We start from the raw sequence: 27,461 nt of genomic DNA on the forward strand, positions 1-27,461 counted from the left end.
AAAACATTAAAGACCCCTGCTTAAGAGTGAAGCAGCCAATTGGATAAATCTGAGCTTTTGAGCATATGGGGTTTCATACTTATTCTCCACTGAAAAGCCTTTCTGCAAAATAGTGCTGAAAGGTAAGGATTAAGATTCCATTTAGTTACTATGAGTGCCACAGTTACAGTCACACTCACAGCAGGACATTTTAGCATGCTATATACCAGACTGGAGCTGCTGCATCAGATGACCCTATAGAACCGATCCGTCTCTGTTAAGGGTCGTATTCTGCAGCAATCGACAGCAAATCAGTGCGAGTCATATCTCGTCCACATCAAAAGGACACTTTCACTTGTCATGCCTTTGCTGTAGAGAAAATGTAGCTGACTGTAAGCAGAGTGTAGCCCGGAGTGGCTTTTATTAATGTTTAAGCCAGCGGTGGATGGCAGAACTACTCACAGCTGTTGCTCTTTCACTCTCTCTCTCTCACTCTCTCTCTCTCTCTCTCTCTCTCTCTCTCTCTCTCTCTCTCTCTCTCTCTCTCTCTCTCTCTCTCTCTCCCCCTCTTTCTCTCTAGTCCATTTTTGCTCTTTTGGACTCCTGTACAGAACTTCATTGACCCCACTTTAGGTTTTGGCTGCGTCTCCGCTCACTAACTCAGGAAGGCTGTCTGCATTGTGTTGCCTCTTAATAAAACACTTGTTCAATGTGTGCAACAAACTGCAGCCAGCCATTGCGTTGCCAGTGGCAGCCATTTTCAGACATGACTTATGCTTAATAACTTATTAACTGACATTTGTTGCTACACAGACTGGAAGCCCTCTCTTTGTAGAAATGATGGATTTAAAAAACGAGCGGCGGCTAGACCGAGCTTCTGTCGAGCAGCTGTTACCTACTTAAACTCACTCGCTTTACTGTCACTTCTGTCACACGGCTGTAAGCATGAGCCTGATACTCCCGGGAATCCCAAATATGGCGCTTCAGCGTCTGAGCTATGTGTTAGCGACGGAGGAGTGAGCACACCCCTGTCATTAGCCTCTTGTCAGTCTAATCCGCCCTTGTTGACACTTTAAGTGTAGGAGGACTGATCTATATGACACTGGAACTACACACTAGCATGAAGCCAGTGCACAGAGACGCACATGGCTAGACTCGTCCTTCCATTTGTTTTTGCACATGATAGAAAACACACACTTTATTTATTCACTAATGAATCAGTCCCCCCCCCCCCCCTCATTTCCCACAATCAGCAGAAATTTGAGGGAAGACTTACATAACTAGAGTTGACTCTAATCCCCAGTATATGCTAGCTTGTGCTTTTATTTAATGATTTTTTTAAGGAGAGGAGGAGAAAACAGCAGGGTGAGTTTGTAGTGATTAGACTGGAACTCAAAGCAAAGCTAATGTAGCATGGGATGCTAGAGAGCGCTTTTCAAAGAACAAGGTCCTAAACAGGCTCAGCATGTCAGCCACGATTAGACATGCTTTGCTAATAAAAGCTCATTATCACAGCGCTGCAAGTTTTTTTTTTGTTGTTGTTTGTTTGTTTAATTTTTCTTTTGTCCAGAAATGCAGCAAAAAATATTTTCCCAGCTGGAAACGTACCTCCGTGCTTGGCAGTCCATTTAGTATAATTAACCTTCTGTTTCCAAAAAGGTGCAGAAAGTTGGAGGGCTGCATCGTTCATACAAGATGTAAATAAAGTGTCGGCCAGACCGTAACACCTGTGAAAGCTCACTCCTATCCCACACGTGTTTTATTATATTGTAGCTAGGCAGGGATTAAAGAGGTGGTTATAATTCGCCTGAAGTAAAAGTATAAACTTTTGGAGTTTAACCAAATGGTCAAATGAGAGCACAGATGTGTGCAGCAGGGGGTATGTAGCGCTGCAGAAGTAACCAGTTCCCACGACAGTAAATTAAAATGTTCATACGGTGTTATAGTGTTTAAATGTATAATTGATATTTGTTAGCCAACATCCTGCGTCATCACTCGTAGCCTTTCTATAATTTATCTGCAGGCAGTTTTGTTCTTTTTTCCCCATTACTTTTTGGCCATCGTCTTAATCCATTTGTTGAATAAAAATGTGTTACAGTGGGAGTTTGTGTATTAGTAAGTATATAAGGTTTCTTGTTACAATCAGTGTTTAAATTTTCAATTCTGATTGGAAGATTTTGAATTCACAGGAACTTGTTTGGTGGACACAAAGTTTAAGGCTATGAGATGAGATGAGATGAGATGAGATGAGATGAAAGGGTACAAATATATACAGTACAGGATATAAATACAAATGAAAAACACAACAATAATTGTAGTTACACTATCAAACAAACAAATTGCGCTAATATTGCACGTTATTGCACAGTCGCTATTGCACAAAAAAATTAAATTATTCAATTACAAATGTAAATCATATAATAAATGGATTTTAAAAATGTGTTGTTATTTAAGAAAGAATAAAGTGTGACTGATACAGCACAGAGCAGCGTTCTGCAAGGGAACGCTTAACATTTATCAGAGCGGTTTAGTTGTCATAAACCTGAAGCCGCATTGTTTATTCCCAGTTAGCTTTAAAAACAGAGAGCAAAAGACCAGCTTTTGAGAGATTGATTAGAATTGCTTTAACATAAGAGAGAAACAGGGAATAATTTGTCTCACAAATGTATATTAGTGCAGCGTGTCATTCATTCGAATAAAAAATAATCAAACAATTGTAGTGTAAGAGGAATGAAGAACATTGCGGTGTTCTGGTATAAAAGTTATCAACAATCATCCCACCAAAGGTGATTTTATAGATTATTATACATTCTGAATTTGCAGGAATTTTGTAGTCAGACAAATACAAAGTCAAACTCAGACTTTCTCAATTTTTCTGGAAGCATCTTAAATGTATTCATTTAACAGAATTTGATAGACAAATGATTTATTTACACTTAAAGTATTCATAGTTTACAGAACTTTGAGACTACATCTGCTATATACACTGTTTTTTTTGCACTGCGTTCAGTTTTAGCTCCATTATAGTGGATGCCATATTGCCCTGCAGACCATATCTCCATATCCATCCCACTGCTAATTTCACAGGCGGTTGAGCGTCTCTCAGGCATGGAAGCGCGTCACTGTGCTCTACACAGCGTTTGCTTGTTGCGTTGCAACCCCACGGCAGATTCATCTTCCAGCGATGCAGTCCACCTCCCCTCAGGACCCCAGTGCAGATTACTTCACGCTAAATCAATTACGGCTACTATTATTCATCGTGTTGAAGCTTCTCCCCCACTTTGCTCGCTTACATTTCGGAAACCTCCCATTTTTACCTTTTGAGAAATTAACTCGTTTCCCTCCTGTTTATTTCTGTTTATTTATTTTGCTGAGGTTTTTTTTCTTTTTTTTTTTTTTTTTTTTTTTTGGACAGGGGGTTGGGTTTGCAGCAACACAAAAAAAATGGACTATTGGCAAAGTGATAACATCTGTTTGGAGTCAGGAGTGAAAATGGTTTCCTTTCGTCTGGGCCAGCTAGTGTCTGATGATGTGCAGATGTGCAGTTGGGCCCCGACTGTAAAAGTTATAAGTATTGTCATAACATTGTTCGACTTCTCCAGTATTTCCTGTCTTCTCCTTAGCACATTATTACTGATCCTGGACAGCCTCCAACTCAGGAACGCTCACAGAGGACAGGACAGGAGTGAACGAGAGTGAAGTTTCAGACTGTGTGTGTGTGTGTGTGTGTGTGTGTGTGTGTGTGTGTGTGTGTGTGTGTGTGTGTGTGTGTGTGTTTCCATTCGGTTGTGCTAGTTTTCAGACTCCTTTTCTTTTGATAGGTCTGTTGATATAGTCTGTTGGCTAAACAGTGCCAAAGTGGTGCAGAGGAAGAGAGAAAATGATGGAGACAGAAAGTAAAGAAATGGAGAAGGAGAAGACAGGTCTGGAGAAAATGATCAGGTGAAAAGAAAGATAGGAATCCTTATACATTCTCTTTTTCTCTCTCTCTCTCTCTTTCTCTTCTGTGTGTGTGTGTGTGTGTGTGTGTGTGTGTGGGAACAGAGAAGCAGGGAGCGGGCGTGATCTCCAGCTGATTCAGTCAGGGCTTTTGTTCATTTCCTGTGCAAGATGCTGTCTGCAGACAAGAAGAGAAAAGGGCTTTTCTTTCTCTCTGGACTCATACTGAACTCTTTTGCTCTGTCTCCATTCTCTCCCTCACTCCCCCCTTCTCTTTATCAGAACACACACTCACTCACTCACTCATGCTTACACACACACACACACACACACACACACACACACACACACACACACACACAGAGAGAACCTACCCTAAGCGTCTCTGTAATAACTCATACGCCATGTTGAACACTTGTTCACATACACTGAGACACTACACACATTTTTCACTGTTAATACAAAAAGAAAAAAAGAAACCATCTTCCTCCTCTCTCCATTCTGGACTTCATCCACTGATAAAGAAAGTATGCTCTTTCAGTAACATGCATGTCCACAACCCCTGCTCAGCTTTGTGGACCACATACAGGATTTTTTTTCCCCCTCTTGAATTCTCCAGGTACCCACATCAGCCTCATTCTTGAACATCTGTTCCAGATGCTTGGAGCGATAAGCATGGTAATCCCAAGGTTTCAGGTTAAAACTGTTGATTATTTTAGCAATTTTTTTTCTCCGCAGGCGCAATGTAGCAGTGCCTCCATGGCTGTCAGTCAAAGCCTCCTGCCAGCAAATATGATTCGTAACACTTTTTTGATAGGAAAAGGATGTCGGCCATGGGCACGGCTCAGAACCAATCTCCATGAAAATCCAGTCTCGATAAAAACATGCCTGTGTGTCAACTGCCTCAGTCGAGGAGATTCAATCAGCGGTGAAAGGGGTTTAAGTGATGGGTGAGGCGACTTTTTGAGAAATTTGTTTGCCTGGTGCACAAGTGATTAACGAGCATAAAATAACCAACAAGGTGCAGCAGCACTCCAAACAGGGGCAAGGTGGGGAGGGAACAAATGTTCTGAAATACTGCTCTATTCACCAAATCTAATTGCTTGTGTCCTTTCACATGAGCAGCACATTTTCAGATATTATTGCTCTGAATATTTGTGGCTAAGCAGCAGCAGCAGCAGCACTGATCGTTTAATACACATTCGAACTGTTAACCAACAAAATGAGTAAATATCAAGTGCTGGAAGAAATATCGCACAACGTATATATATCCTTACACCATCCTGTGGCTGTATGAACCAAAAAATGCAATCAAAACTCAGAGAAAATAGCATTTTTTATAAATGTAATTATCCATGCTGCTTGGTGGCATACGGATGTTAAACGTCAACATTTCATGCTAATTTACCAGGAAACATAATTTCAATCTTGTTTGCGCCGAGGTAACGATAAACATATGTTTTATTAGTAAATAAAGCAGCGTTTGAATAATTCAATAATAGTTAGACTTTTTTTTTTTATATAAACATAACTATATTAGCTGTATGCCTAGCTAACTTCCTAATTAGCAGCAAATGTTTAGTCCAGTAAAAATAGTTTTTCTCAGTTGCATAGCAACAAGCCACTTGATCGTAGCAATTTTGTTCTTTGTACTGTATAACCAGCTAAGTAAAAGTAATAAAGAAGTAAATGCGTGTCATCTTAAGTAATGATGGTTGTGACAGCCGTGACGATCATTTGATCGTGTGTGTAGATGTGCAGGTGTATAGACTGATGTGTACAGAGATTATGCACTAATGCTAGTGTGTGTATGTGTGTGTGTGTGTGTGTGTGTGTGTGTGTGTGTGTGTGGGAAAGGAGAAGCTAAAAAGAGTGCATATGTTATGATTTTATTTGTTTTCCCACTGCAGGACACTTGTAAAGTGCACATTAATATTGGTGCAGCTTATAGTGTCTGACGCTGGTGAGCTTTCCTCCGGCAGTGACGCAATACCTTCTAAATAGTCCTGCTGCAGCTGGACCTTCTTAGCTTTTATTTTCTGAAGGTCTTTTTTTTTTTTTTTGCTCTCTTGAACCTTGTATACAAACCTTTTCTCACATGACTAATGTTCAGCAGATAAAATAATGAAATTGGTACTTTGCCCAACAACACCTCCCATGCTAACCACTCCCAGAGCTTCTTGTAAGCCCCCTCTAACTGTATCTTGCTATAATTTGATGTTACTTCTGTGCCTATAAAAGGATACTGTTCTCACGGCTCTTGAGGAGTACCAACATCACTTTCCACCTGCTCGTTTTTTTTTTCTGCTTTTGCTTATTAAACCCAGAGCGGACGCCTCTGTGAAAAAGGCGACGCATCCTGCTTCTGTGTTAATACCATCCTTGCTAGTCACAAATTTAATTCGTTCCTCTGCACTTGAGTCTTATCCAAGTCGTGGTGAGATCTTCCACGAAGAACGTCATCTCGGCATTGTGTTCCGCCATATCGCAGGTCCGCAAATAAAATATGAGAACCCCTTGCTAATTCCGTTTTGGGCTGGGATTTGTATTTTTGTCTCATCTGAAGAAATATATGTGAAGAGGTGAAGCGATTTATTTTTTTTTTATCATTCTTCACACATTTCGGCTTCCTGCTCTGGCCAAGGATTTCACATAAATAGAATCCGAGGTGCGTGTTTAAATGAATGTTCACATATCGTATTAGCAAATCCTATGTTGCCTCTGTGGGTGGTTCCAGCTGCCTGATTAAAGTGTAAAGAGAAAGGGAGGTTATTAGAGGAGCTTAACATTTTTAATTTGGCTCCCAGTGTAATAGCCTTAATGAGGAGTGTTATAACTAGAATTCCAGTGTGCAGCTATGGATTAGCCTTCATCAATAAAACAACAGATCATATATCATCCGATAGCTGTATTGTTTGCTTGGGAAAATGGCGCAATATGTAGGTTCTTTCACCAAAAAAAATTTCAATATTTATTTCAGCAAAATTGTTATCTCTATTGTAAACACTCTCTTTGCCAGTATAGTTCTTTTAAACATGCATGTATACATTTACATTCTCAGACTGATGCACTAAATGCAACATACAAAATATCAGTCTGGGAATAACTAATGTCTAATCCTGCTTTCGCTTCCTGCCAAGACACTTATAGTGAGAAGGAAGCATATAGCCACATGCCATTAGTAGCTAAACTTTGTTATTTCAAGGCTGTTTACATTTGGCAAGTAATCAAATTAGTAGTGTTAGTACACACATACAATACAGCAACTGGATCCATTAGCCAAAACGTGCAAAGAACAGTTCATCATACTCAATTCACTCTCAGTTTTCTAACTCATCATTCACACATGAACATGTGAACACAAATCAGCGGACATAGATTCAGTAAAAATTAATTTCAGCATTGCATTATGGCAGTTTATAATGCTTATAAACTCAAATAGGTTGGCTAAATGATGTGTACAGTCTAGCAGTAAAACTCTGTTTAATTACCACTATTGGTATCTCATCTATTCATCTTCAGGAAGCCCTTTATACTGGTCAGGGTCATGGTGGTCCAGAGCCTTTTCAAAGAATATTGGATAGATCACCCGGCATCACAAATACACACACACACACACACACACACACACCAAGGATAATTTAGAGTCAGCAGTACGCCTACTGGTATGTCCTTTAAAGTACAAAATGCAAAACTTCACATAAGCAGCAATCAGGTCAATGCACCTATTTAATATTTGATAATATACAATCATATTAGTTCATATAATCAGTATTTTGGGAAATGTTCTGATCTATATACATTTGGGTATGATCTTCATTGTATTCAGATAGTATATTGATTAGGGCTGCAGCTATCGATTATTTTAGTAATTGAGTATTCTATGATTGAGTAATCGGATAAGAAGTACTTTTTCTTTATTATAGAGCGATACTAAATAAGAAAATAACACGGGTCTCTTAAAATGAACAAGTGAACATATTCAGTGCATTTAATTGCCATATTACATCAAAATGCAAATACAAATAATAATTATTTTTTTTTTTGTATATAGAAAATCAACTTTAAATGACTTTAAAAAAGGTAAATGCACTGTACTGTGTTTTCTTTGTGTTTTAGTTTGAAATTATCCAAAACTTTGGAAACTTTCTGTTGTGTTCACTGGCCTGAATTTTCTCCTCGCCCCTCACTGTTTCCTCTCTGTTCCTCCATTTTTACAAATTCTGCAGCGTCTTCTGTGTTTACCTGTCCAGGGGTCTCATTTATAAACCTTCTACGCATAAATAAATGAGACCCCAGAGCAGTCCAGAGTTTAGCGGGTGGTGCATCAGTAATAATGGTCGGTGGGAAAACACGGTGCTCTGTGTGCAGTTAAATGGACTAAACAAAGCCTAGCATGATGTTACTTTATTTGATTATATATCTAATATGGACTTGGCAAGGATTTGAAATTATTATATTAATTTCTTTGTGTTGTAGTTTATAGGTTTAAAAAACATTTTTGCCTTTGTGTCCTCCTTATCTCAGTGCTGCTGATGGAACATGACGGTGGCTCGTCCAACTTTTAAATACGCATTCAGATTCGTTCCGCTCTCAGGCCTCTTAATGAAGTATTGAATCTTACTCACAGGAGCAGTAGTGACCTTTCTCCTGCTTATTGATCCAGTTTGACATTTTGGCAGGCCTTCGCTGCCAAAGGTGCTTCAGACCCCTCAGGCCCTGTGATGTCATTGAGTGTCTAAGTGACACTGATGGTATCAATGTCCAAAATTGACCTGCGCCAGACCCGCTTTTGCATCGGTTTGCTGCGAATATGACGGACACTCAGGCTATTTTGAATCATTTACACTGAGCATGTGGAGCAAAGAGCATCAAAAAGCGACTGGCCACATGCCAGATGAAGAAAGCAATACTAGAGAGAAAGCAATATTATTATTAGTAGGCGTATAGATTTCGGAGAGAGAGCACTTCCGTGCATTTAGATTGTCCACTTCTCTATATGTCAATTCAGCACTAGGTTTCCTTCACATAAATGAGTTTTCAGTGAGAGCCATACTCAAGTGATGAGGGAAGTGAACTGATGAGAGCTTTATTCCTCTTTCTTTTAACTATTTGGCTATATTTCAGTAAGGGCAATACATAGTCAGGGACTTCTATGCTTAAAACAATTTGGAGTGCATCCTGCTTTTAAATCAAAGTAGGTTTGTGAGATGTATCGTGCTTTTTATGTGCAGCCCTTAAAACACAGCTGTCTGTCTTTCTGTCTGTCTGTCCATCCATCCATCCATCCATCCATTATAAATGTTATTATAAGCTAATGGCATCTCCAGTCCATGTACTCTCCAGACCACCAGAGGGCACCCAGTGTGAAGCCTTACATATAACTTCTGAATCTTTTTTTCCTGGTTTCTCGGATTTAAATTATGTGTACAGTATATCCTTGCGTCACTTTGACCACACTCTACTTTTGCCCTAATAGTTTGAAGTGTATTCTGTTTTTTGGTATTTTTGATGACTTTAGATCAGACTTTATATTCTTCACTTTTCAAGTTTTTTTGCTAACGTACCTTAACCTTTTTGGCTTTGAGTATTGTTTCATGAATCTGTACTTGGCCTCTGTGAGCTTTTCAGTGTACTAATTATATTTATTAATGGGTTCCAGGGTTGGCAAAAGCATATAGGCTTTTAAGAAAATTTAGCTTGGATGAAATGCTTTCTGTCAGTGCATATTTCATGGAAATGAAGTTCTTCATCTGCAATAAATAGGCCAAATAATACTGTTCAGCTTTAAATAATGAGCGTGGTATTTTTTGTCTGGGGAAAACTATTTGAATGTCCTTCTAAAGTCTGCAAAACCTTCGAGAACTTCTGTATTGAGGAGTGTGCCTAATTGTTTTGACTGCAGTAGGTTGAGAAATGTAGCACTGTTTTGTAGTATTTAACTGAAGTTAAATACTCTTTACCTTGCAATGCTTTTCCTGGCCCTGGACACTAATTTCAGGCTTGGCTATGAACTGTAAAGACCACGTACACCTATGAATAATCAATAAAGTGCCAGATTCAGGTTTTGCCTGCTTTAGGATTCATTTAATTAGGACACGAAACAAATCACATCTGACCCTTCATGAATTCTTCTCACGTCTTTCCATCGACTCGGGTGCCTACTGCACATCAATGTCTTCCTCTTCCTGTCTGCCTGGAGCATTCACGCCTGCTTTTGTTTTCGGGCCAAACAAGCCCATTTCTCGCTTTCTGTGTGACGAGTGCACACAAACTCCATGGACCACGAGGGAAAACGGTGGTTCATTTGATTGGATTTAGTTTTCTAGCTTTAAAAGCAGACTGCAGCTACAGTTGCTTGTACAGCACATATGAGCGTACAGGGGCTCGTGACACACAATAACAGTACTCTGTCTGCATAAATAAAAAATAAGCGCCCGAGGCTAGAATTTATCTCTGTTGTAAGAGTCACTGGCTCTCTTTTGCTCTGAACTACTGAGACCACATTTCCAACCCTCAACATTAAAACTTTTCAGAGTAATCCTAACAATTTACCTTTAGCCTAAACTTCAACTTTTATGATTATAATATATTTATAATAATGTGTGGACTAAGTGTGTGCGGTCCTAAAAATTTTGATGTATACATAATTAAAGCCTTACATACACTTGAAACAATGTGTATGAGAGTAAAAAGCTAATTGTTTGGGTTGTTTATTTATAAACAGCACAGGTTAGGATTCATTATTGTACTTTTGAGAAAAAAAATGAGTAAAAACTGAGATTTTTTTCCACACTACAATTTTAAGCTGTTTAATATTTTAAAGTTGGATTCAAATCTGGAAACAGAATTTTCTTTTGATTTTGGAAGAGTGTTTGGCTTATCCTCTTGTTGGAAGCTCTATCCATGGCAAAGTCTGAACCTACTGGCAGAGGCAACTAGGCAACTTTTGAGTCGAAATATCCCGATACCTAGCGATGCTATGAAACATTTGCTGATCTGAACCAACAGTTCCAAAAATTGTGATATTAGTCTCATCTAACTGCAACACATGATGCCAGTTACAGTTTTTGTATAATTAGAACACCGCATCGATCTATTTTTGATCTTTCGTTAGGATCGACTTGCGGGCTGAATGCACATCAATGTGTTCCTCTTCCTGCATGCCAAGAAGTACAGGCATCTGTCTTCAGTCCAAAAGCCAATCTCTCATTGTCTGTTTGATGAGCATATACAGTCCATAAACCTGGACTATTAGAGAAAATAACCATTTGTTTATTGTATTTAGTTTTTTTTCTTCTTGCTTTTTTTTTTTCTAGGTTTGTGAGCAGACTGCGGCTACACTTTCTCCTACAGCACATATGGTGACACTTCAAAGCAATACACTGTCTGCATCCAAGATTCACAAGCTTTTGACTAGTGAAACATATGTGGATTATTTGATCGTTATTTTGGCATTTGTTCCCACGCGTATAATTCAGCATATGTATGTATTTATTTATTTATTTATTTATTTATTCACTTACAGAGTATGAAAATGAATGGCACAGAGGTTTGATTCCGATCTCATTTTGGTCTCATCTGATCATGACACACAAGTAGCCAGATGTGGTTGTAATGATGCAGGGGGAAATAAGGGTGTTGCGTTTTGTGAGATTCTCTGAGTTTGTGTCTCTTCTGACAGTTTGCTGTAATAAAAGAAGTGTTTAACAGTTCATTATGATAACTACGAGCACAAGGATCAACTAAATTGTGCAGTTCTAAAACTGTTATTTTTGGAGTCTTTCTCGTCCTGCTACACCATCCTCCTCACTATAAGTGTTTTATTATACATTTCCTGGAAAATGTCCTGGAAAAACCTCCTTTAGGTTTTTAAATTGTATTCTCCCATTCATCCCAAAAATTTGGATGGAAACATGGTTACCATGGACTACTTATTAGCTTATGCCCCCTGTTTTAGCAGGCCAGATATACATCACCAGCAGGGGGATTTCATAAACTATGTTGTTAGAAGAAGAAAAAAAAAAACAGATGCGAGGAAAGTTTATATTTTAAGGCTTTCGTGTGCAATTGCAAAACTTTTGCATTCTATCGCAGTTATTTGCATTCTCTCACAACGTTGTTTTTTCTCATATTTTTAAATTCTTTTCAGAATATCTTGTAAAACGTGTTTCTCTAATGAAGCCTGTTGAATTTTGAGTGAGAATGCAAAAATATGTGAGTGAATGCAAAAAAAAATTAAAATAAATGTATTGTAAGTGAAGCATTAAAATATTTTTTCCACCCATTTTATTTTACCATATATTTTTTGGGTCCACTTTTGAATGAACTGATTAAGCTTATTTGAGACAAGTCAAATTTTAAAAAGAAAATGGAAGTGGCCCACCTCACCTCCTTATACACTGGTGCCCCTTCAGATGAGATTTAAGAGCAGCCTTAACGAAACAGCCAGTGCTACTATATTCAATGGGTTGCAGGTGTAATTACCACTGGTCTGTGCTTGTGCCAGTCAGTGGCAGGGGTCAGAAAAGACAAAGTGTCGTGGGGTAGAAAGGGCGCAGAGGGGGGGGGGGGGGGGGGGGGGCAACAGTGAACATATTGTTTTGGCATTAAAGGGGTCGAGGCTGAAATTGCGCTAAGCATGTTGGAGAATGGATATATGAACCATTAGATACTGAAAATTGGAAACAGGCTAGTCATTCAATTTGCTGGAGGGCAGAAGGTGGACCTGCAGTTCAGCACTCTAGCAGATGGAATTAGTAATCGGCCTGAGCGTTGTTAGGCAGCATTAATGCACAGCGGTGTCTAGTCTCTAATGCACAGAATGTTTACTGCCTCTGGCTTACACACACACACACACACTAAGCTTTACACAGATGTGTGAGGAAATTGAAGCAGTTAAATCAAATGAATAGCGTGTTGGCAGCTGAACAACTGCTTTATTTTAACTGACAATCTGATGCATTCGGTATGTGCCAGAATGGTGCCTAAGTTGGGAAGAGTTGTATTTGTGTATCTGTCCTGTATTGCATCAGTATTATATTTGCTGACTGGTGGGTGGGTAAAGGTGCCACGGACGTCCTTTTTCTCCTCACTTCATTGTGCCTTGCATCATCCAGAAGACTTTTTAACAGCATGATGATGCTTTTTTTGTAAAACCTTTGCTTTCCTATGTGCTGATAGCCTCTGTTAAGGTTGCCAGCCACGACACGGCCATCCTCAAGGCTGGATCTATTCAAACGTAAAATTCGCCTAATAAATCAAGTCTGCGCACTCTATTAAAACTCATTAGCTTCATCACTCTACAGGCTGATTGAGGTGTTTGCCCTCTTGAACAGAGATGTACATTCTACTTTTCCATATTCCAGCGATTCAGGCCAGGAGTTAATACAATAAAGTGCCTTCATTACCTCAGTTGCTGAAACCTCCCATAATTATCCAAATGAAGCAAAGCTCATGTTGATCAAGCCCTTGACTTCCTCTGTCATTTATGGGGAAGGTTTATTTATCTAAGGTTGTAAGACAGTTAAGACCTAAGAACTGGGTTTGATTGTCTGGGAGTTTTTTTTTTTAAGAGCTATTCATAGGCCCTCTTATAACTTCAGGTTTCCTGAGTTTCTAATACATTGCATCAGTTATATTGGGCATGTTGTTTACCTGCATTGAGTGGACCGTGTTTTCTGCACACATACCAAACTATTAAAAGTATTAGCCTGTTAGCAACATGACACAACAAGACAAAACATAATAGGTCTGATTTAAAATTGTCATCATCCTGCAAGTGCAACATGTAGGCAGCTTGTTATCAAGCACTTGCTGACAACTTTGAGCCCACACACAGTTGGATTTAGGAAGTTTGATGCCAAAAAATATTGTGGTTTACTGGGCAAAGCTGTGGTTTTAGTACCGTTGCAGATAATGCCTTGTGTCGAGAGTCTCTGGAGTTGCGCATCATAATTCAGAGAACAATTCTACACAGTGTTTCAGACTCTGACGCTGTATGTAGTGAGTGTGTTATCCATGCTTTTACAATGAGCGTTTGAGGGAGGCTTGACAGCCCAAAGAACCCCCCCCCCCCCCCCGACCCACAGCACTTTTTTAGCACACAGATCCACACATACACACTGCTGCACTGGTTACTTAGAAGGTTTAATGGCATCTCCCTGCTGCTGCTTGGTTATTTGAGCCGTGGGCTCTGAGCTCCATGGAGGCATCATTAGTGGTAGCCGTTTATTTCCCATCTCTTTCTTTGCACCGATGAGGATTAAATGATCGCGGCCATCTCTCTAGACTGCTGAAATCAGTAGTAGGGTTTGGGAGTTTTAAAAGATAAATATGACTAATCAGAATGTCTTTTTTTTCTTCTCTTGTGTATGTGCTGGTGCTGACAAGTGAATGACAAAAGATCCGAGTTAATATGAGTGGAAAGTATGCAAAGGTCTTTTTTCCATCCCTCTTTTTATTTTCATTTTTGACACTGCACAGTGTTTTAGTAAACCCTAGCACATTATACAGCATCTCTTACTCCACTTTCTAGTTAATCGTTTTATGTTTCTTTTCTCGTCTTTTTTATACGTACAAATCTCAGGGGATTTTGGAAAAGGAAGTGAAAATAAAAGGAAAAAGGTGGCAGTTATAAATATTTCGTCCTATAAACCAGTGATGCATTGCATTGGGACTTTTCGTGCACAGTCAGCACCAAAACTATTTGCACACTTGGTAAAATGTCATTGTGCTTAATTAGTTTACTCAGTGGACAGGGATGGTCACTGGACAGCAGAAGAAAAAAAAAAAATTTACCTGGTGTTTCAGCAAATGTTCAACTGCGTACTTGTCCACTGTGGTCTGTTGCTGTTCAAAGCTGACAGGAGTGGAACACAATGTAGTCTTTGTTACTGTTATCTCATCTGCTTTAAGGTTTGGCAAGTCTTGTTTTTTTGTGTGTGTTTGAGATGCTTTTCTGCTCACCATGATCGTAAAACATGGTTATTAGAGTTACTGTGGACTTTTCTGTCAGCTCTAACCATTCTGTCTGTTCTATTCTGGCCTTTCTTCTCAAATGCGTTTCCACTAAAATACACCAGAAGTGGGTTTTTTTTTGTTGTTGTTCTTTGAAAAAATCAGTGTATAAAAATCTCAGGAGATAATCAGTTTCTGATAGATACAAATCAGCCCATCTCATGCCACAAACCACACCAACACTCAAACCACAGACAAAGTCACTGAGATCAGATTCTTCCATATTCCAGGTAGTGCTAGCTCATTTGACTTCTAATCAGTAGAGGATACATGAATTTAAATCCCACCACCACTATGCTGCCACTTCTGGGCCCCTAAGCAAGGCCCTTAAGCGTCAACTGTTGCATGAATGAGATAATTGCAAGCCGCTCTGAATAAGGGCATATGCTAAATGCTGTAAATGTAAATATTCAGAAAGTTGATGTGAACATTAACTGAAGATCTTAACTTCTATCTACATGATTCAGTGCACATGCCTGATTTGATCATTGAGCAGGCGTAGGAATGTTCATATTTAAGTGGTTAGTGAGCGTATACTCAATGTGTTCCCTGCATTTCCTTTTTAAAAGAATTGTTTCAAATCCATCTTTTCAGCTTGATCAATCAAAATGCACAATGCGTATAGGTGCATTTGTTCGAGCATTTGCAACACAACATCTGATCTCACTAATTAGGTTTGCTTTTTGTTAAGATGTTGTCGTGCTCATTAGTGGAGTCAGGCTTTGTGGTGCACGGTAACTGGAGTAAAAACACAGAACTTACAGCCGGTGAAATTTTCAAGTAAACCACATTTCCTGTATGGCAGAATGATATTATTTTTTTCACAGCGGTGCACTTTTCATGTGTGCTGGGGCAGATTTTTTGTCAAGGAAGACATGTAAAGGGGGTCGTCTGTCATACTAAAGCTGTGAAAGATTATATCAGGACATGATTTCAAACTCTGTGCTTTAGACTTGTTTGCTAGTTGAGTATGCTTTTAAGCATCTATCTTCTTGTGGTCAGTGATCTCTTCTCTTCAAATTCATTTGACAAGTTGTGTGTTTGTATTTTTTTCCCCATGCCTGTTACCTACTCACATCTTATGATCTGACCCTTCGTGGCATCACCAGGAGAGGAAGCTGTGTTCTCCGGGTCATTACAGTCTAATATCCCATGCAGAAACAGCTTTTCTGCTTACAAAGCAGGGAACACTGTGTTTTTCTAAGTATGGCTTTTGAATCTGTTTTCCTGAAAGACCACCTGAGAAGTAACTGAGGTAAAGTGGTGTATTAATAAATTCACTTTTTTTGGAATTGGAAAACTTTAAAACCAGACATGTTTTTATTCACATTTTGGACTGCGTGCTGAGAAATGTTTCCAATCTTATTCCCCTTGAAATGATATATTACGCTGTAGTTCTTCTTCTGTGAGTTTTGTGCTTAGTACACATTCTTACTGCCTGTAAGGCCTGTTGTTATTTTATAACTGTTGGGTAATGTACACTAATGCTTCTCCAGTCCACATAGATATGTACACATATGCACACACACACATACACATACACACTCAGTTTAATTGATATTTGTGTGCAGTGGCCTTTGTTTTTTCCCCTTCAGGGCCATGTCCTCCTTTCTACACCGTATTACAACACGGACTATTAAAGCAAAGTGGGTCAGAATTTACCTCATGGCAGTTCAAAAGCTGTATATACATATATTTTGTGGATGTTTGTAGCAAAACCACAATTTGCTCCACATTAAGAAGATATAAATCAGATAATAATATTCAAAATAAAGATATAAATATACAAAATAAAGGCATCAAACATAAAAAATAAATCGGAGTCATATATACCAGAACCAGAACACAGTGTGTTAATTGTAAAATCAATTAGTCTCGTTAATTTATTAATTAATTCTTCTTTTTATTCATTCATGCATTTAAAATTTCCCTTTTACCCTGTTGCGGTGAATCCAGGGCCTACTGCAGGAACACTAGGCACCATACACACACATTTACTCACTCTTTCTCATCAGAGGGCAATTCAAACGAGCGAATTCATGTACTAACATGATTTTGAGAAGGTTTAAGGAAATCAGAGGAAACCCAGTGAAGCTCAGGATGACCAGGGAAAGCCATTTAATGCTTGGCTGTGGGGATTTACCCATTCAACCACAGGAGCATTAGTGATGTCGTCTAAGTCAGCTTTCCTGTTTATTCCAAAGGTTTTCATTGCGGCTGATGCCACAGCCCTGTGCAGGACACACCAGTTTCCATACAGTTTATTCCATACATCATTATTGCTTAGTGCACATGGGCATGGTCATGCTGGAACATGTTTGTGTCTTATCATCTCCAGTGATGCTACAGCATACATATGTTCTATTCAAGTTTGTTAAGAGGTTGGGGAAGAGCCATGTATGGGTGTAATTTATTTGTTTCAATCAGTCAGTTTATTAATTACAAGTGCTTCATATCAGTGCAGACTTCAAACATATACGATTGTGTTTCTTTATCAGGGATTTAGACTGGTAGTAAGAGGAAGTAGAGGAAGATCAAAATCATCAGTCAAAGCATGATATTGCTTCTTAAGTTACTGGTCATCTCAGTCCTCACTCTGTGCCATCAATGTCATGACAGATGATTTTTATAGTCCGTTTCTGCAGCCATTGTCTCAAGTCACCTTTTGTCACATCCAGACATTCTCAGAGTGATGGTTAGCAGGGAAAATGATTGCCCGTTGTTGTGCAAGCCGACAGGATGCGTCCTTGAGGCCGCTGAATGTAAGATGATACTATATATCACAGAACGCCTAAGATATGGGACACTGAAGTCATTGATACTGTCAAAAGGCATAATGCCTTGGGGTGGATAAGGAGAGACTCGAGCATTGTTGGGGATCTTTGTAATGGATTTTTCCTGGATACAAAAGGGCTTCCTGTAATCATGGCAGACGCTAGAAAGACACCTTCTGTTTTTAATAAATAGGAATAAAGCAATAAAAACTTCTTTACAGTTCCTTAAGGGCTTAATTGATAAAAATCGACATGATATGAACTGATATGATCTACCATTAGTAATGAAACTAGTATCTGTCTTTATCTAGTTTTGTTCTTATGTTTGGGTACAATCAAGCCCCCTGAGCTTCAAAGCGGCTTTCATATGAATCTTTGTCTCAAGTTATCTAAATCAATGATTTCACTGAGATACTTCAGAGAAAGTGTGAGAAAGGTTAAGGGTGACTTCAGAAAACAATGCTCTCTTTTCTGAGCATGCCGGTTAGGACGATTAAACTATGGCTGAGAGAGTAGGTCAGCTGTGCCAGGTCAAAGAAAAACATCTGTCTGTTGCTTGTTCCTTGACATTTTTTTTACCTTTAGGGTGTCTGTAATGAAGCTCAATAATAGTTATAATATTATAACATAATTGTTGTTCTCAGCTTACTACAGTGAGGCTCCTGAGGAGTGCCTCTGTTTTCTTTTCTTTATTATCTTGTGAGCACGGTACAGCACTACAGAAATGAATTCAAATAGCCTCTGCTTTTATTTTACCCAGAAGACACTAAGAGACCTCCCACGTTTTTTTTATTTATTTATTAAAATACAATAAATCTTTTCAGACCGAATCAAAATAATATATTTAAACTCAAGCATATGGGAGTGGAACTGCAATTTAGCAATAGATCTCAGATTTGTGTAAAGTTGGATAAGCTTCTTGTGAAGCAGGACTTGATGGTTCGATATGTCTAGAATTGTAACCAGATGTTAGCCATCAGCATTGAGATGGAGCTGCTCGTGCCACAAAACGTTGATGCAGAATTCCTGAAATTGAAATTGTCGGTATGGGTTTGCCTAATTTCCCTGTAGCTGATTAAATCATTGTTTATTTAATGTAAGCGGGCCTGTGGATTGCTTGAGAAAATTTCATTTTATTTCATTTCAATGGCTTTGTGTATAAAACATTCCTTTTTATCTCCAGAGTGGATATTGACTTGATTGTAATGATTAATTTTCAAATCTTCTATCTTTATTAGTGTCAATCCAAAGGTATTCTTATAGTGATGAATCCTCTCTCCCTGTTAGTGTTTCTGTACGACTGTGTGTTAACTCATTTAGTCATGCAGTTCAGCTCCCAGAAGCTGATCATTTGAAAAGCGCACTGTATCGGTGTCAAGAAACTACTTTGTGCCGTCTGTGTGAAATCTGAAGATCTATGTCAAATCAGTTGATTAAATTATATATATAAAAAAAAAAAACATAATTCACATCTCAAGTGTCTCAAAACTGTTTATCTAATGTAGCTATCAGCAGTATCAACTTTTCTAGCATTGCAATGATTTGATTGATTTGTTAGAGAGAGGTGTGATGGCAGCCAACCACCTCTTTCACCTGGGAGCCGTAAAGGAATTCTTTTAGACGTGGGAATATGTTCGTTAAATAAATAGATGTAATTAGGTCCGGGCTCTAATTACTTCTGGTTCTTTTTATGAGGGCAAAATCAGTCTGACTCCCCAGAGGACCTACAGCAAGGCATTAATAATCAATCACATCCAAACAGAGCCCACCAGGTTACACCCACAGAAAACGCCCAAGAGCTGCAATGCTATTCATCATGGCCTGTGAGGCGAACGCAGTGAGCAGTTTATTTTTTTTTGCTTGGAAATATGCCTTTTAACACTCTCACTACCTTTGCAGTCCAAGCACTGATCTGCTGCTTACTGCATGGAAGAACATTACCCCTGAAAATCTACAACATTTCCCCTAATTACCACAAGCACATGATGGACGTTTTCAGGCTTTGGCAGAGCAGGATGTTTTATGAAAGGTAGAATAAGTAGTGAAGCACAAGCCAAGGTTTCTTGTTGTTACAGTAAGCCGTGTGTTTATGGATGCTGGGAGTCACAGCAGCGGCAGGAGGTTGCGGCATGCAGGATAACGCATGGCACCAGGGAAAGCCCATGATGGATCCTATCCAGCAAGAGCAACGTGAGGAGCAGATGCAGTGCTGAACTGAAGTATGTCAGGGAGGGAACGAGGCGCAAGAGCTTGGCGGCCCTTCTTTCTGCATATAAAAAATGGCAATACATAACCCCGCTGAGCGACCAACGTGGCAGGCGAGAAAAATGGCCAAGCACTTAGGGAAAGCAGAGGCGATCAAGACCTGCTCTTTCCTCCTTGCCTTTAGAGCAGCTGTGGAAATCCAGGAGAATATAGTGTTTCTTTTTTCTTTGACTTGTCATAGTGTAGGAGATCAAAAATGTTTTTTTTTTTTTTTTTTAAAGCCTGGTACATGTTAGTTTTTACAGACGACAGCTCAGGCCAGATGAAAATTGAAATGGAAGTGTGGAATTATAAGTCATTTGACAGAAGACAGCTATTTCTTTCTTTTCATTTGTAAGTAAGACTTAAAATTGTTGGCTTGATTCCTGTTACACACAAGTCTTTGCAAATCTTTATTTCTCTTTTAGACACACATATACACACACACACACACACACACACACACACACACAAACTGTAGGGGCATGGGAACTTCTATGGAATGTAGAGCCCATATTATGCTAGCTGTACACATTACATATGCAGGAGTAAAACGGGTAGATTGTTGACTTGCAGCCGGATTTATAAAAAGCCGATATATTGATATTTCGAAAATAGCCATGAGTTACAGTATGTCAATACCTGTTTTTTTCATTTGCTTATTGTTCCACATAATTTCCACAAAGATCAATATCAGCTCTAAGGTGCTATGAAATAAATGTTTAAAGCCATATATAAATTATTAGCATGCATGTTGATCAGATCTGGTTAGGCAGCGTTACCGTGTGTGCTTTTCTTTCATTACATCTTTTATGATCGCAAGAAAAATGTAGTACTGTGCAATGATACACTTTTTTTATTTTAATAAAAAATGATGTTCTGTACATTCTCTTTATTAGGATTCATTAGTAATTAAATACAGCACATCAGCTGCCTTTTGCTATTTTTGTTCTGACACATGAGAATTCGATTAAGAAGAATTCCTTTTATCACATTATCTTTGTTCGTAAGCTTGAAATTCTTCACAGTAGTCCGGTCTTTTTGTCAGCTTTGTGATTCCAGCACATGATGTCAACTTTTAAACCGCAATTCACGTAGAGAGCATTTAGTAGGCGGTCCCAGAAGTGTATCTGACAAACTACAGCCTTTCAGACCCTCTGCTATTATATTTTGCATTGGGGTAAATGCATCCAGCCCCAAGTTTGGATTTGCTCTTAGTGTGTGAGTTTTGTTTGATTTTGTTTGGCTAGCCACTTTTGGGCCAGGATTTGATCAGTGGCTAAACATTACCTGTTTTTTTTTTGTTTTTTTTTGGGTGGAGGGGCCTTGACAAATGAACAGCAAAAGCAGTGAGACAAATAGGGCAAGCAGAGCCATGGGTGTTGTGTGCTGAGCCTGAACGCATTAGCCACGTTCTCCACAGCTGTGCTAATACTGCGAGGAGAGACTGGGCAAAGGCAACACGTGTGAGTGATTTGGCTCAGCAACCCAGAGGGCCAGAGACAGAACTTCACTGAGCTGATGACGGACACTCTGTTTGGCTTGTAACGCTAGAACAGGATAGGAAAGAATAAATCAATCAATCATGGCACGCCTGTCAGACCTAGCATGTGGCCCTCTAAAAACCCCACTGAGATGGGAAAATATATACATTCTCGCTTTAGAGTTACAAGTGAACATTGGATGGGGCGTAAATTACCCATAATTAGATTTTTTACAAACTCGCTAGTGAGGTATTATAGACAGTGTGCAGTGGATATTTTGTGCACAGGTGCAAGCTGTAAGAATATGTAATCAAGTAATCAAATAACAGAAGGTTTACATTGGTTTTTCTCTCTTTACGCCATGCGTTAGTGTCTAGCAACTTAAAAAAAAACTGCTGACAACTTGGAAATCCTGAGAACATGTGTGTATGTGTGTGTTATCTACTGAAATAAGGCCCAATGGACCAGACAGGGGTTTAAAATAGCCTCTGGCCTGAAATATGAACAGCCCGTCGGCGCGGGAATACCACTTGGATGAAAAGCTCTATTGTCGCAGTGTCTTTGCATTTGCTGATAGCTCACACGAAAAAAAGAAAATCTCCATCCTATTAAATTATTGCTATCATTTGGCGGCTTTATGGCCACATGAGCTACCATCTTTCATTCACTCTCATTTCTTTTCACTTTGCATGTAGCTGTGATTAATGGCCAGTGTCAAGCCCAAGTGTGAGCAGGTATCAGCGAATGCGAGATCATAATTAGTTTAGCTGATGCGGGGCCCTCTGATAACGCTTACATCTGGATGGAAAAAATTGCCCTATGGGGAACTGGCTGCTCCCCAAAACTTTTTTACTGATACATTTTGAAACACCCGATGAATCAAATGCCCCTTGCCTGCCAAGAAAGCTCTCCAGCATCTGCGCCAAAATTATGTCTGCGGAAAGCTTTCCATTCGAAATGTATCGGAGCACAATTAGGAGCATTGTATTTTTCTGGCAGAAGGAATATCGTCCCTGCACAAGCCTTCGGAAGGTAAATAAATCACACACATTCTATAAGAGCAAATGAGTTTTACAGGGCCATAAGCCGGATAATTTTCTCTTGACATCTTGGCTGACTCGCAAGTTGTTTGTGGGATTTATGTATAGTTTCTTGTTTCTGATAAGACCAGGAGACTTCAAATGTGTAATGTACACATTTTTTTTTTTTTTTTGTATGGATCATTTCTTTCAGGCTTGTAAAAGGAGAAGTATACTGACAAACATAAATTCATTAAAACGCAGTGGCCACATACCCGGTAGCCTGTCGCTGTTAGGACTTTTCATGAGATTTTTGATGGTTAGCCGTCCGGGATGAAAAGAGAGGGTTTTGGTGTGAGAGGTGCACTAGTCCACAGCCGATTCTCTCGAGGTGGCTAGGGGAATCAGTGGAGTCAGTGTTGTCACCACACACACACACACACAGTGATCAAAAAAATATGTCCAAAAATCATCAGAAGTTTAAGTATAAGTTCTGTCCATCACACTACATACTGATGTTCTGATTGGACAGCATGTCTCCCCCTATCAGGCCATCACACTTTGCTACTTGAAAGCTCCATGATTACTCTCTCTCTCTCTCTTTCTCTCTGATTATCCATCACAGTGTGCCTCTTTAGCCTTTTTTTCTTTTTTTCCCTTATCCTTCTATTCATCTTTCTTTGTAGTCCACAGTCTCACTCTCTCTTTTCTTTGTTTTCAGAGACGGCGGGGATCGGGGGTCTTCTGTGCCAACTGCCTGACCACCAAGACCTCACTGTGGAGGAAAAATGCCAACGGGGGCTATGTGTGCAACGCGTGTGGCCTCTATCAGAAGCTTCACTCGGTAAGGGGGGAACTAAGAAAATAACCAGTCAGGGGGTGGGCAGGGGAAAGGAAGGACATTTCACCAGCCCACCTACTGATTACTAAAAAAAGGAAAGTCCAGCTAAACAGAAAGGTGCCATGCAGCCATTCCTCTTGGTCTCAGAGCTGAAGGCAGCTATGACCAGTCAGCATGCTTGTAACGTTTTCACCTTCTTAATCAGATAAAAGCCCCTAGGAGTAATTTTATCCTTTGCAAAAAAAAAGCCCTGTTTCCCAGATTGCTTTCCAGACTCACTTATTTATGATATTCCTTATCAGGCCACAGTTATGATGCCCACATCAATAAGACAGATGAAATGTAATTTTGGCTTTTGTTTTGAATGGATTCTTATTTGTGGACACATAAAGCAGTTTTCATCTCAATGTAGTTATTAGTTATATGATTATCTGTGGAGCCTACAGAATCCCAGAAAAACAAACTCCTCCTCATGAATACAGCTTCTCTGTACTGGATCGTGAAAGGACTTTACAATTGGATTTAGTTCATAGTTCTCTACGGTTTTCTGCCCTCTCCGACTCAAATTTGGAGTACGTGAATGTGCATGTGCATCTCTTTTCACACTCAAACTCTAGAACCTTGAAGTGTGCTTGTGCTTTGATACAGTGTCTGGATAAACATGAGTGGTAAATAAATTTGTCAACATGTGAGGAATTATGCAGGTGAAACAGAGCAACCATTATGCTTGTGCCCAGACTCCATTGCTGGAATTTACTCTGCTTATACACTTATGCGCTGAAACTCAGATGGAACATCTGAGCCAAACATTTTTTTCCCCCTGTTAGTATGAGAGGCATTTGATTTTGAAGATGTCAGGCCAAGAGTCTGGGTGGCAGAGGCCTCGCCACAAACTGCTGCCTGAATCGCTGTGGTCAAGTAGGGTAAGGTGGATGCTCAAGCCATAAGGCACTCTTTCAGAGGCTGCGCCACCAGATGGTGTGAGTCGGCTCAGGGTCAGTGAAAGAGCCCATCACAAAGACTTACATACTACTATCTATCTAAGTGGTAGACTTTTGACCAGATCAATAAAAGATAGTATTTAAAATTTTCTGTATTATATAAGCTACCGCAAATGAATGATCATGCACCTGCACTAGTGTCTCTGATTGGAAATGCCAGGGATTGATTTCAGGAAAGGATATAAGGAAATATACTAAATACAATCAGTGCATGATCTGTAGAGTGCAACATCTTATCAGTGCAGCAGGTAAACCTGTGCAAATGGATTTCTAAGGGGGAATCTGACCACATTTTCTAAAACTAGATCTACAGTTTTTATTCTCCTTGTGCAGTAAACCTCTAGTACTTCATCGACTATCACCTTGAAATCCCTCGAGCCCCACATGTAGATAGATGGCTTTCAAACAGAACCAGGAAAAAGCATGATCCTGATTAATCCTGTTTCTAAGCATAGCTTTTGGTAGCCTTTAAAGTGTGATTAAACAAACCAAGGGGTTTGTGTGCATTTGATGTCTCATGCAGTTAAATATGGAATATTAATGACGACTTTGTTCATCTATCATTATAGCAGAATTATTGCATGAAGCGTGTTATTTGCCCTGTATATAATCATCTGTGAACATGTTGATGTTTACGACCTAAAAACAACAGTCAGAAATTCACTCAGAATTGAAATCCAGCTTCTCTACCACCCCATTACACATCTGTCAAATAAATAAAAAAACATTTAATTCAACGAAGATGGTCCCTGAGTTATGATGGTTAGACGTAAGATTTTTTAAATCTTGTGATTGCTGTAGGGATTTTGACAAAATGTTAAAAATGTGTCACGCAGCCGGAAAACATAGCACTTGCAAAACGGCGCTTATCCACGCACCACATACATATATACTGTATAGTTTATACAGTATGGTACTGTCAATTGCTCTGTTTTACTAAATTATGTACTGTAATTTGTTAAATTATCAACCCCGTACTGATCACCATTCTTATGTTCGAGGTTACGATGGGGTCATCAGAACGCATTTCCATCGTAAGTTGGGGACTACCTATATGTATGTATATATGTGCATATGTGCGTGTGTGCGCGTGTGTGCGTGTGAGAGACTTGGAGAGTTCGTGTAGTTGTAACTTAAGTTGCTGTGGGTTTTTTCCAACATGTTTCTCCCTGAGGTGGCGTTTGCACTTTAACATCAGGCAGCTACACATCACACTCCATTAACACTAAAGCAAAATGGACAAATCATTATCAGCGCATCAAGTTCCATCTGAGTTTTGCTCTCTGTTTAGTGAGACAGAGAAGTTTAGAAACAACAGGTTTTTGATTTGACCTCAAGGTTTTTCGATGTCTCGTTAATCAGATGGACTCTTTATTGACCACTGAACACCAGCAGATTCCTTGACTCTAATCTAGCAATGGAAACTTTGTAATATATTTTATGCTTTTTGTACGCAAGTCATTTCATAATATCACCTCATAAAGCCATGCTGTCATGGGCTCTAAATGGAGGTCCTTGTGCCAGAACACATTGCTACAATAAATGTCTTTCAGATTTTATCTTCTAATAATAGGACTCAACATGTGCACTGGGTATGGCCTGTGTAACTGCCCAATATAAAACTCTGTGAGAAGCCTCTGTTTCATTTTTCACACAAGACACACCGAGATGGCACTTTTATTATGTGGTACAGACCGGACGAGCCAAATATTGCTTAAAAGTTTTGAGGTAACTCAACTCTGTGGGATAGGATAGAATTTGAATGGTGGAAAGAAAAACAAAAACACTGTTGCAATAGTTTTGCATATGAACCACAAATATAAATTCAAAGTCTGACCTCACACACATTTTCTTCAGGTTTATCCTCTACAGAAATCTTTGTGAGATGAGACAGTTTTAAACATGGAGGAGTCGTAAGGAACAATGTTTGGTCCTGAAATGCAGAAAGCAGCCACACGCAGAAAGTACGCAACGGAAAAGGATTTCGAAAAGACGAGCTTGGGGGGTGCTCAAGGTTGCAGAGGCTTGGTTTCACCTTCTGTCAGCAGAGTTAAACACCGTCATCCATCGCCTTAAGGCAAACACAAAGCAGTTAGAGAATCTTAGATGTTGGTGAACTTCTGGGGTTTCACAAAAATATGAGAAAATACAAGATCAGTCCTTAAGAAATTTGTCAGCACTGTGAACTTTATGCACCGTGTCTTCCAAAAATCGTCTGTTTATGCATTGCATTTAAATCCTGCACTGCACATTCAAAATTTTTCTGTCCTTGATTTTCTCTAATGTATGCTTTGAATTCTGCATTTTTTTTTCTTTGGCTTGAGTGTGAAATTGTCACTATAAACTATTTTTGATGTGGCCTTGTTAGTTAGTCTCATTAAATATATTAATAATTAATTTTCCCCAAATTTTTTTTTAAATGTGAACAGAGCACATTTATTGTATTAGTTCTTTCATTCATTCATTCATTCATTTATCTTATGTAATCTGGCTCAGGGTCACTTTGGATCATATATAAGGAACAAAAAAGCATGCAATCTTAATTAAAGTTTTTCTTACATTGGGAACAACTGAAAATCCAAGAGAGTGAGAGACGGTGGGATCCAGAGAGAGTGATGTATATGTGTGCACCGAGGGCCAGAATGGGTATGGCAGTAGAGGGCACTCTTTCTATTTGTCTGACTTTACATTAAGTTCATCTGTTTAGACATACAGCCTGAGAACTGTTCACTTTGACATTGTGTAGTACCTGTAACATTAAGTGAACTTAAGCAGTATGTAAAAACTCAAAGCATAGCTCCAGTCATATGCATCTAATCATTTTTCAATTGAACCGCTTGAGAAAGGTCTGCATTACTTTAAGTAGAATTGTGTGTCTGATTAAATCGCCTTTTCGATAATGAGGTCCTTTTGTATTATCCTGGGCCAATCAACCTTCCTGATTCTGTACCTCTTGCTTTCCTTCCTAACACTATGCTTTTCCTGAGAACATATTGATGACCCATTGTGCAATAATGTTTAGTGTTCCCTGCAGTTTTTACTTCCCACAACCAGCGTATGACCCAGAGAGGAGAATTCAAAACTTTTATATGTGTACTTGTGCCATATTCTCTCTTCTCAGCCCTGAAAGGGAAAAATTAAATTAAATTAAATTAAATGGC

The 27,461-nt window shown here is 39.2% G+C and overlaps 1 protein-coding gene across 5 annotated transcripts in view; it reads left to right on the forward strand.

Annotated features, from left to right (window-relative positions):
* The window catches only part of trps1 (trichorhinophalangeal syndrome I), a 96,705-nt gene that overhangs the window by 64,669 nt on the left and 4,575 nt on the right, over positions 1–27,461 (forward strand). For all 5 annotated transcript variants that reach the window (XM_083524029.1, XM_083524027.1, XM_083524030.1 and 2 more), the window contains one exon: positions 23,180–23,302. In XM_083524029.1, the coding sequence (XP_083380155.1) occupies positions 23,180–23,302 (123 nt within the window). The remainder of the gene's footprint in view (positions 1–23,179; positions 23,303–27,461) is intronic.

This window comes from Silurus aristotelis, assembly GCF_946808225.1.
Source record: "Silurus aristotelis genome assembly, chromosome: 21".
NCBI classification, from domain to species: domain Eukaryota; kingdom Metazoa; phylum Chordata; class Actinopteri; order Siluriformes; family Siluridae; genus Silurus; species Silurus aristotelis.